The 12508-nt window shown below is 35.3% G+C and overlaps 1 protein-coding gene across 2 annotated transcripts in view; it reads right to left on the bottom strand.

Moving 5' to 3' along the window:
• The window catches only part of gbf1 (golgi brefeldin A resistant guanine nucleotide exchange factor 1), a 338792-nt gene that overhangs the window by 40657 nt on the left and 285627 nt on the right, over positions 1-12508 (bottom strand). For both annotated transcript variants that reach the window (XM_051922800.1, XM_051922799.1), the window contains exons 18-22: positions 11556-11758; positions 11351-11474; positions 9622-9747; positions 6422-6504; positions 3343-3579 (exon numbers count right to left, since the gene is read on the bottom strand). In XM_051922800.1, the coding sequence (XP_051778760.1) occupies positions 3343-3579; positions 6422-6504; positions 9622-9747; positions 11351-11474; positions 11556-11758 (773 nt within the window). The remainder of the gene's footprint in view (positions 1-3342; positions 3580-6421; positions 6505-9621; positions 9748-11350; positions 11475-11555; positions 11759-12508) is intronic.

Genomic DNA, 12508 nt, shown 5'->3' with positions numbered 1-12508 from the left:
ATTTTTTCATAATTAATCTCTCACGTCAATTTAGAAGAACCTCTGCTTAGTATTCCAAAAAAAGAAAAACATTATCACTACTCTAGATTTATTGGCTGTCTTGTATAAACAGCTCACTTTGTGTTTTAAGTGTCACAGATGCATTAGGGGGTTAGTCTCATGGCTGGTGTATCTATTCTAATTCCTCCTGTGCTGCGAGGAAGCACTGTCATTCACATCTTGTCTTCTTTCATCTACTCTGAAATTTGAAGATCCCAGAAGTCACTTCCACTTCTGCTTCCAATCCACATATAGGCCAACACTACCACTCTTCAGCATACCAAGTGATTGACTTGTAGCCTTCTGTTTTTTTTTTTTTTTTGGCCAGTATTACATGGGGGATCACCGGCTGATCCTCCAAATCTTCATATGCATTTGCCTTCTTATTTTACAGTGGTGTAATCATAAACAGTCTTACTGGATGAGGACTGAACCAATCAACCTCACTGTAGTAGTGATGGTGCTTGTGGGACAACTACAGGCCCTCCATGTGCAAGTCGTGAACCAAGGGACTAACCTCATGGAAGCTGAGCCAAGGAGGACGGCTTGGAATAAGGTCCAGGAAGAAAGGGCTAATTGGTCCCTACCAGGTACTGATGCTGTTAAAACTGAAGGACGACATTGACCTGTCCTTCTCCCCCTCTTCCTCCCATACGCTGTTACAAGTGCAGGCAGGCAGCCAGGATACATCACACCAAATTGCCCTAAACTGAACAAACCAATGGACTGTGGATGGTCCAGAGGGATGAAGTATTGTGTGATGCGTTAGGCACTCTTTTTGTTGTGTTCACAAAGGTCAATTAAAGTGTGGCCATGAACATTTACCCAAAATCTATAGGATCATATGATGATTTTTTACAACATTTAACGATTATAATGATTATATTTTATGTAAAGATTTCTTCCAGATTACCACCATTAAGGCAATTGGTATTCAACTTACATTGTATAGTTAGGTTTAAAAATGAATATCAATGACTTTTCTGGATCTTGGAGAAGTGGATGCGGTGATAATTCATTTCATGAACATTTTGGGAATCCAACGTGCACATATCTTCCACATTTTTAATTGTTTATGATGAATATATTCATCTGTTCATAAATAATCCTTATTAGTGTTTGCTATCTAAGGCAGTATCACTCTTTGATTCTCTGTTATGATTCACAGAATTTTCTTCTATAATTGATGTCCTGGGCTACCACAATTCAAGGCCTTATCTTGACTGTGAAGGCGAGTGGTTCTGATACGTTTTGAATATAAGAATGTAGGAATTGCTGAAACTGAGTGAGGACAAGAGGCAGAACTTGACCGATAAAGGAAAAGTTACAGGAACCATTAATCATACACTTCTAGAGACACTTTGCACAGTCAGTTGGAAAAAAACTAAATACTTGGAAGAAGCTATTGAGATTAAATCTGTAAGCAAAAATCATTGGAGTAAATCTGATTATTGATCTTCAGGAGACCTGTGATTTATAGATGTAGGATCTCACTGGCTTCACAATGTACTTTCAGAAATAATCCGTTGCAACACAATATATCTTAAGTTCTGTTAGCCATGACATATAGATTTTTGAAGAGGTTTAGAAACGTAGGCACATATTTTAATTTTTAAATTTGGCACGTATAGGGCTGCAGTTTGATGGAAAAAAATGTAATAGTGATTACTAGTGCAACTAAAATTTTAAAACTGTATATTAAGCACAATTTATCTGTTTCCTTCAAGCATATTAATATTTTTTTGTAAAGCAGAAATAAGTCAGAGATTAATTTCTAATACAAAACCGGTGTAATAATCACTTGCATAAGCATATTAAATTATTCCAGCTTGTTTATTGAACAGTTCTGTGTAACAAAAGCAGTGCACAATAAGCATTAAAACACAAACTCCTGTGATATTATTAATTGATCATTTTCTGTTATGCTAGCTTTATGGCTTTTCATTTGTGGGGATCAACTCTGCCCTCTTACACTTGTTCAAAACAGTCCCGCGACTGGTGTTAATCGATTATGTTTACCTCATTTGTTTGCATAAAATCATCTGTTAAGCAAACACATGTAAATGTAAATATAAAATAAGTCTAACAGTTATCTTAACATTTTAATTATCTTAACCTTCAGCCCAAATATATGGAAATATTAGCAAGATCAAATTGCACTGATTATTGCCTAGTTTGATTGTTTAAACAAACAAGACCAACATACCATGTCTGCTTTCAGGGACATCTGAGTTGGGTAAAAGGTGTTATCTACTCTTTAGCTGTTTGGACATGGGTAGCAGTGCATCTGCACAGTGACAGGGCTGACCCACATTCCATCTCCCATTCAGACTTATCCGTCGGCAGCCTCTTGCCTTTCACGTTCAGACTTGCATTAGCAGACATAACTGCGTGTAGAGCCTTGTTGTGGGCATTCCAGTATACTGTGCGATATGGCTTTTTAAACAATGTGTTAATGCAGCATAATGGCAAGGATGGCGCTGACATGCAGTCATTCTCGGTACACAGTGTTTGCCTGCAATATTAGCATGACATGAAAATGAAACTCATTCACACCACTTGTAGAACTGGCATGTTATTTTCCGCACTTTTAACAGCTTGAAATGATGAGAGCTCGTGACACACTACTGTTTTTAACAGATTTGGATTCATTTGGCACTGCTTCATTACTTGTGAAGCACAGTTGCATTAACCGGGTTAACACATTTAGAGGTTGCATTAAAAAATGTAATCACTGACAATTTTGATGTGTTAACTGTACAACTTAACAGCAATTAATCAGCAGCTTTGATATTTACACATCATTTTAGCGATATTCATATTTTTTGCTAACTAGCTAAAACATGTATCTGACTTTCAGATTACCTGTAATAAAGTGCTTTTATCTGACTTTGCTATATCCATCTTGTGTTACTGTTTCCATAAATATTCCACTCACACTAGACACACTAAAGAAAAAAGAGTACATTGTTTTGTTGTCATAAACAAACCTTAAAATGTACAAGGAAGCTTTGCTACTTCAAAGTAGATATATTCAGCAAGTTTTATTATTTTTGCTTAATGTTTGAACTAGTGCCATACTAGTTTAAATGAAAGTCATTTGGAGAGAAAGTTAAATTGTTTTTTTTTTTTTTTTAACACAAGTTCACTTAATAATAAAAAATGACAGGGGCAAAAGACACAATGCCACTGCTTTGAAAAATGATCTACTTTAACTACTATAATTAAAAACAAATCTTAGGCAGAAAAGAGAATTATTTTTCAGGTACAATACAATCACAATATAGCAGTTACTTTACTAACCGAAATCCAGCAATAGCTTTCTGGATGATCGTCTCTTCCAAGCTCTTATCATAGACATAGGAGAGTGCTGCAATTGTGGGGCCCCATGTCATCGCGAATAAATCAAGGTCATAACTGCCTGAAGGTACATGCAGGAAGATCCCTTCTGTTGTGGCTCCCCGATGCAGAAGAACATTCCAAACATAGTTCTCTTTTACCAGGCCAGTGTGTTCATCTGGCATAACAATTTCATCATTTCTTGAACATATAAAAAGAAACAATGATCAATTTGCATTAAGGAAACAATGCATCACCTCAAATTTTGTTAGTCTTTTATCCATTATTTTAAGGTTCAGCCCTATAAGAAAAATCTTTCTTTCAACATAACATACTGGAAAGAAAAGAAGGGTAAGAGACACATTAAGCACGTTTACAATTTGCAGGTTAAGCATAGAATCCAAGTTTCAAAAATGCCATGCCAGGCAGACTTCTCCTCAAATTACCCAGTTATGTGGCCATGTAAACCCTTAACCGGCTTACTGTTAAGGATTTTGTAGTCTGTGCATATCTTTTAAACACTCTCAGTCTGAGCATGTACTGTATTTGTTTTGCAAATGCTTTCAGCGGCCATAGATGGAGCATCCATAAAATACATTTTTAGAGGGAAATGTTCAGGTGATTGCTGTATTCCTTCTCCTGCCTGAAATGATCTGTCTCAGTATTTCAGAAATTGCTAAATTAATGTTGATGAGCTAAACATACTAAGCTCTACAACACAATCTGAATCTGTATTATGTATTGCAAAATCTGGATGGGGGAAATTACCTGAACGTCACCAACAAACTGTATCAAAAGTAATAAGAATTCCCCCCAACCTCTAGAGACTTTCAGCACTAGGCAAGAATCTGCATGGTATGAACTATAAAGTTTTAATTTTTACATGTAATAGGCCAAAAACACTTTTTTAATCATGGGGACAAACTCAATTTTCAAGAAAAAACACACAAATATATTAAATAAATGTAATTGTAGTCAATTGAGAAGGTATAACAATTAAAATGTAGAAACGCCTGGATAATCTTCTTAACTAAGGAAAATGTGGATATTGGCCCTCATAATAGATAAAACCTTTCAAATTATTTGTAAAACCTTTAAGAGATGCACAATCATATCTTTGTAATGGCCATGACAAGAAGTTTTCCTGCTGGGCTTCTGTGGACTACTTAAACTGACAGAACACTCTGTATTATGACAGTTCACTCGTAAATTTACTGAGTAGCATAAACTGAATTTTCCTAGGTTCTCCTTCCCTTGTTTTAAATGTGAAATAAAGTACTAAAAAAAAAGGGCTCTTCTCTGTCCAGCAAAAAGATACTCAATGAGACTAGTTAAAAGAAAGCACTTATTTATATAAAGGTTACTAAGAATCATGAATGAGCATTTTTTGGAATTAGCATTTAATGTAATCACAGAAGCAAGGAAAAATACATTCTTCACTACCTCAAACTTTAGCAGAAAATTGTTAATTACAACTTACACAATGTTTTTTGTTTTAGACCAGGGGTCTCCAACCTTTTTTCCCCTTAGAACTACTTTTTACAAAATGAAAATGGCCGAGAGCTACTCATGTTTTCTAACATTTATTCTCATAGCTTATTTCAACCCAGACCAACTGAGTAAGCTTGTTTTGCCTGAACATTTACAAAATGTTGGTGTCCACAACTCACATTTTGCATTAAAACATCACAAAAAATATTTAGTTCACCTGCAAGTGCATTTTGTATGTCTGTATGCGTTTTCTAGTGTATCTCACACTACTGAATTAAAACATGAATGCTGTCAAAACAAAACAATGCAATTCCAAATACACAGATATGACTTATTCATTTGTCATTTTGTTACATGTCGCTGTTTCACTTCACAAGAGTATTCACATGTCCAGTTGGATGTGTGATGTGTTGTTTAGTTAGTCAGATGACCGGCACTGCATGGAGTCAACAAGAGAGGTGTATGGTGGAGTGTAGCCACTTAGGTTCACTCTTCTGGAGTCATTTAAATGTTCATCTGTCAGTCTTGTTCTGAACTTTGATTTTATGACATTCATGTCAGAAAAGGCAGAATCACAGAGGTATGTAGACCCAAACAAGGCAGACATTTTCAGAGCAGCTTGGTGAAGATTCTTATAGTTATGTGGCTCTACTAAGCTCTAGAAATGCTGAGAATGCTGTTGAGACTTTAACTGCACATTATTTTGAAGGTTTACTAATATATAATATATAAAATATATTTCAGGCTACTTAACAGATTTAGATTGGGTTTTTTTTCTACAATTTGCTTGAACATTTTGGTTAATTTTGCGACTTCTCTCATTTCGCTATGTATCATAGTTCGCTTGCAGTACCGATTTACTTGCACAAATCCGAGAAAAAGGCAGCAAGCTGAGGAGAGGGGGCCCTCCTCACTCACTCGCCAGCTTTGGGACGTGATCCTTAACTCCGCTTAGCTAGTGAACAATTGAATTCAACTTTGTTTGATAAAGTGTTACTTAGGTCTTGATGAGTTTGAGTCTGGATATTCTCTTAAGTGTATGCCACATTGAAAAGATGATTGAAATTCAGATTGTGGATCATGATATGATTTTTTGGAAAGATCATGCACCCCTAATTTGACTAATCAAGTTTTCGAATTTATGTAGGATTCATTAACCCTTTGGCGAACTACTTGGAAAGGGGTTGCGAGCTACCTGACATGTTGGAAACCCCTGCTTTAGACCAAATCCTGCTAGGACAAGCTATGGCCCACTGTGTCTATGAATTGGGGTTTTCACATTTGTGAATGTTAAGATATGCAACAATGTAATTAGTTACTGTGGTAACCACATTGCCTGACTTACCCTATTTCCTGTCCTGAAATACTAGAAGTCAAAAGAAGAAGAAGAAGAAGAAACCGAGCTATACTTATTTTCATTCATCTGCTTAATTTTTCTCCTTATACCTCATTGATGTTGCTTAGTTGTGATATTCCTCTTCTACCTTACAATGCTTTTATTTAGAGTTGAACTGCACAGTACCTGCTTTAAAGACAGCAATAAACAACTTACTTAATAGCATTATAGATATCTTCTAACATGTCCTGGTCAAAATCTTTGGATCCATTTACGCCTTTAAGATTCTTTTTGAATTCCTGTAAATACAGAAAAAAAAACAAAGTTAGAGTAAAATTTAGAATATAAAGAGAATAAAAAAATGTGCTGCAGTGTGTCGCAGATATAAACAATACTTAGCATATTACTGTAATTTATGCTTCAAATAATTATTCACATACATGTGGATTTTCACAATGTTTACAAATAGACTTTTCCTGCATATATAAACTTACACATAAGTAATTTAGCATTTAATGGGAATATGATGCACTATACAGTGCATCCGGAAAGTATTCACAGTGCATCACTTTTTCCACATTTTGTTATGTTACAGCCTTATTCCAAAATTGATTAAATTCATTTTTTTCCTCAGAATTCTACATACAACACCCCATAATGACGTGAAAAAAGTTTACTTGAGATTTTTGCAAATTTATTAAAAATAAAAAAACTGAGAAATCCCATGTACATAAGTATTCATAGCCTTTGCTCAATACTTTGTCGATGCACCTTTGGCAGCAATTACAGCCTCAAGTCTTTTTGAATATGATGCCACAAGCTTGGCACACCTATCCTTGACCAGTTTCGCCCATTCCTCTTTGCAGCACCTCTCAAGCTCCATCAGGTTAGATGGGAAGCGTCGGTGCACAGCCATTTTAAGATCTCTCCAGAGATGTTCAATCGGATTCAAGTCTGGGCTCTGGCTGGGCCACTCAAGGACATTCACAGAGTTGTCCTGAAGCCACTCCTTTGATATCTTGGCTGTGTGCTTAGGGTCGTTGTTCTGCTGAAAGATGAACCGTCGCCCCAGTCTGAGGTCAAGAGCGCTCTGGAGCAGGTTTTCATCCAGGATGTCTCCGTACATTGCTGCAGTTATCTTTCCCTTTATCCTGACTAGTCTCCCAGTTCCTGCAGCATGATGCTGCCACCACAATGCTTCGCTGTAGGGATGGTATTAGCCTGGTGATGAGCGGTGCCTGGTTTCCGCCAAACATGACGCCTGGCATTCACACCAAAGAGTTCAATCTTTGTCTCATCAGACCAGAGAATTTTCTTTCTCATGGTCTGAGAGTTCTTCAGGTGCCTTTTGGCAAACTCCAGGCGGGCTGCCATGTGCCTTTTACTAAGGAGTGGATTCCGTCTGGCCACTCTACCATACAGGCCTGATTGGTGGATTGTTGCAGAGATGGTTGTCCTTCTGGAAGGTTCTCCTCTCTCCACAGAGGACCTCTGGAGCTCTAACAGAGTGACCATCGGGTTCTTGGTCACCTCCCTGACTAAGGCCCTTCTCCCCCAAACGCTCAGTTTAGATGGCCAGCCAGCTATAGGAAGAGTCCTGGTGGTTTCAAACTTCTTCCAATTATGGATGATGGAGGCCACTGTGCTCATTGGGACCTTCAAAGCAGCAGAAATTTTTCTGTAACCTTCCCCAGATTTGTGCCTCGAGACAATCCTGTCTCAGAGGTCTACAGAAAATTCATTTGACTTCATGTTTGGTTTGTGCTCTGACATGAACTGTCAACTGTGGGACCTTATATAGACAGGTGTGTGCCTTTCCAAATCATGTCCAATCAACTGAATGTACCATAGGTGGACTCCAATTAAGCTACAGAAACATCTCAAGGATGATCAGGGGAAACAGGATGCACCTGAGCTCAATTTTGAGCTTCATGGCAAAGGCTGTGAATACTTATGTACATGTGCTTTCTCAATTTTTTTTATTTTGAATAAATTTGTAAAAACCTCAAGTAAACTTTTTTCACGTTGTCATTATGGGGTGTTGTGTGTAGAATTCTGAGGAAAAAAATGAATTTAATCCATTTTGGAATAAGGTAGTAACATAACAAAATGTGGAAAAAGTGATGCGCTGTGAATTCTTTCCGGATGCACTGTATGACCTATACAACAAGACCCTTTGAAATATAAGTACAAAGAAAACTAAGTAACAAGATAAGCTACAACTTACAACAGTACTTGTGGTTACAGGGAGAAAGCAGGCAGAAAAAGGGGTGTTATATGGTATATTATTATTTATTAAGAAAATGGTATAATTAATATTTGAATAAGATAATAAAAAGGCACTCTATTGCTGCTGTTTCAGTTCATGCTTTAATATCTGAGTGCTGATCGTCATCGAGCCTTTAGACACTTCCACTGAACAAAGCCACCTGTGCATGGCTGATGAGCCAAAGACAGACAAGAAACCTATCCATGCTCCTGCATTGAAGATAATACTGGGTTCCAAATTATACCACTTACAATGGTTAAAAGCAAATATTCTGCTACAGCGTGTTGTTCTTCACTTCGTGTTTTGAGATCTATATGGGACACATTTTGTGAAAACTTTAGGCCAAAGGTTAAAACCATTTGGTTAGCTCATATGCAAATTATCCTAAAATATTATCCATATACTTATAAAAGTTGTCAAGGTTTCTGCTTCCACTATTTGACTCAGTAGCTTGTTTTTGATTTCCAGCTTGTTGGTGGATTTAAATATGACTAAGACAAAAAAATCATCAATGCAGAAAGAGGTTTTCCAAATAGGAAATCATGGTTTTGAGTAGGTACATATTGCTAGAACAACTACAGGGTTTTAGGTGTTGTAATGCAATGTGTTCTCAAATGCTTGTTTCCCTATTTAAATGAAAAAAATTGATGGATCAATGTTATTAATGACTTTCAGAATTTTAAAGACTTTACTTAGATTTTCTCAAAATCTTTTAAACTGAACAAGTATAAGGTTTAGTTCCCTTTGCCTGTCAGAGTAGGACAAGTCCTCAAGTCCTGGAATGCACTTGGAATACACCCATCAAAACAATTTTCCTTATATCATCTATTCCATGATAAACCATCACATCATAAACCATCACCATTTTTTGTAAATTCTAGTTAAAATAATTCTGGCAGAGTCGTGTTCCACCTTATTGGTAAATCTATGTATTGTATGGCTTAAAAAAGGACTCTAAATAGCCTATAAAAAAATCAAAGTTCTAGCCAGGCAGCACACATAATAAATGTAGCAGCAGGCATTTTACATTCATTGCATGACAAGGAAATATTATGCTCTCATCAGTAAAGACTTTTAAGTTTAGCAGATTGAAGTGAAAAGAAAAATAAAGGAAAATAGTGTTTATTTTATCAAAAAATCTACTTACTTCTACTGTCATCGGAACATTCTGCTTCCTGACATTGTGGTTGTGTTGGTCGGTGTTAAGCATTATTACAGCATAGGCTAGAGAAAACCCTGCATCATTTGATGCAAAAGGATATCCATTTGATTTCTGGATAAAAATGAGAAGGAAGACAATGATTTCTGCAAGTTATTATTACTCTAAGACAACACAATATGACACAAAATTATTTAATTAAAATTTCAAAAATTTAAGAAGTACTTTGAAAATATTTTTTTATATTTAAGGAGGTTAAGGAATGTCGCTTAAGGAATGGCACTTCAATGTAGAGATAGTAAACAATTTTAATAAATAGTCTAATACAAATACAGTATCCACAGCTATGACATTGCCTTAAATATGTTGCTTATTTAAACTTGCACTAGGAGCTAACATAATAGTTATTGTATGGAGTGACAGTTTCTTCCTGTGCTTTATATAGTTCAGCCTTCAGCTTCACAGCTCAACTTTTACCATTCTTTTACTTTTTGCGGTATAGATAATGTGGCAAAGGAATTATGAAGCATCACAGAGAAAAATACAGTAAATATTCTATTAGCTGTGCCTACATGGGAAAGTCAATTTAATAAACTAGGGGCTTTGTTGCAGCTAACTAGAGTTAAGCTTACACGTGAGTGATATATTTGCTTCTGCATAAGAATATACCTTTTAGTGAAAGATATAATCTTATCTTACTTTAGTGCACTTTTTACAGCTTTATCTTTTAAGAACTGTATATATAGTGAATGGATTGCTACAGCTTATTCCCATAAACATGTTTTTTGGCTGAGTCTTCAACAATATTCAACACTTCATTATAAATCTGAATCAAATCTTTTTATCACCAGGTTAAGATATAAGCAGTTATAGCCAGTTTTACAAATGAAGATGATGTTGCATAAAATTGAGCTCTGATAGAGGCTACATAGTTCATTATCAAACAAGAATTTCAGATACACTACATTAAAGGGAAGTAGGCATATATTTCTAAATATATATAAAGATACACTGAAAGGTATACAAGCTTTGGAAGGATAATCATTTGAACAATATTAATTTTCCATCTAAAAGACCTAATGAGATTACCATCTGATAAAATCTTATTTAATGCTTTCCATCATGCTGCCATATTAAATCTAAGTACATCTTTAAATATCCTTGTGAATGTAATTCCTGGATGTCTAAATGGTTTTTGAGAACATCAACAAAAGTATGCTAGTTTAATATAGTTGCAAGTGTAGTTTTGTGCCTTTGGACGTAGGGATGGTACTTTGAGCTGAGATCCCCATATTGCCAGAACCTTGTATAAGAATTTGTGTATTACCACTCCACTAGGCTACAAAAGTATAGTACCACTGAAATGCAAAAATGGCAAACAATGATTCTTTTTTCATTTCTTTCCAAAATAATTTTATATACAAAATTAACTATATATCCTATAAAACACATGAATGCTGCTACTGCCTCATCGTTTTCTGGCTGTAAACTGGCAGGTCTGAAAATATGGTTTTGAAAATGCAGGCTTGCTCGCAATAATTTTGAAGTTTGCTGATGTGTGTTTTTCATTTCCTTTCCTTAAACTGAAAACCAAAGTACTAAAATGCATAGTTTCAACTGAAAACAATTCACAGATGCACTGTAATAAACATTTTTAATAAAAGTAAAAGCAATCAACTACCAGATAAAACACTCATATCTTACTAAACACACTTACATTCCAGTGGTCTGTAAATGCTTCTATTAGCCTCTGAATGACGGGGGCTTCTCCTGAAAGTCTAAAAGCTTCAATATATAACCGTAGGGCTTCATCAATTCTTAGGCCTTGGAAAGAGAATGTCCTAAAAAATTAAATTATACATTTTTTAGAAGTTAAATTATGATTCGGAATCCTCCTAAGGAGAACATAAAGTAAAGCTTACCCAACAAAACTCTCAAGAAGCTCCTTGTTTTTACGATCACTCACAAACTCTCCAATCATTTTTTTATCTAGACCTGGATTGTCTCTGAGCCACTGAGCCACTTCTTTGTTGTCCATTGGACTACTAAGTAGGCAACTGTCCTGGAGAAACTGGATTCCTTTTTTTGGTTTTTGATTAAATTGTTCTGTACCTGTAATCAAAAGCTTAACAACAAATAGTTTTAAATAGACAAAGGAACAACATTAATCTTACTTTACTTTAGGATAAACCTCTAAATATAGTTTAGGTTGTTTTTCTCAGAAAGTTAGATAAATATCTAAATAGTAAACATTTCAGTGATAGCAAATGTGTAATCAATTTCTTTAAATGAAAAAAATGCCATATTCTCCTTTAACAACATACTTAGGTTAAATAAACTTATTTAAGAGGTGTAGTGAGATGTTATAGGTTCTTCTTCTGTTTCTTCTTCAAGCCAAACAGGACTGTATAATGCTGATGAGCATTTTAAAACAATAACTCTCCAGATCCAGATCAAATATTATTATTAACATCAAAGTACACAGGAATTGAATTTTAAAATAAAAAATTTCATTGGGAATAGTGATATTGTTTTAGATCAAAATTCTGCTGGGAATGGCCATATACTTTCTGATCAGTCTAATAGATCTTAGACTACAATTTTAACATGTCATTGAATAAGTCATAAGAAGTGCTTGTTTTGTTTTTATAATCAGCACAGTAAGACAAAACATCAGCAAAACTAAAGTTGAATTGGTTTCTTTTCTTATTTACAGGTTGGTTATCCCTTCGGTAAATGTACATAGATAAACCTGTAAATAGTGCTAAACTAGTAATGTTGTGTATAATGATGTCAAAGGCAGAGGATGAATGTAAAACCATATATAAAACGATGCAAAAAAACAGTATCACTAAATAATTATTTGTGTTTATTT

This window comes from Erpetoichthys calabaricus, chromosome 2, assembly GCF_900747795.2.
Source record: "Erpetoichthys calabaricus chromosome 2, fErpCal1.3, whole genome shotgun sequence".
Classification (NCBI taxonomy): Eukaryota; Metazoa; Chordata; class Cladistia; order Polypteriformes; family Polypteridae; genus Erpetoichthys; species Erpetoichthys calabaricus.
This window is presented reverse-complemented; position numbering and strand designations above follow the sequence as displayed.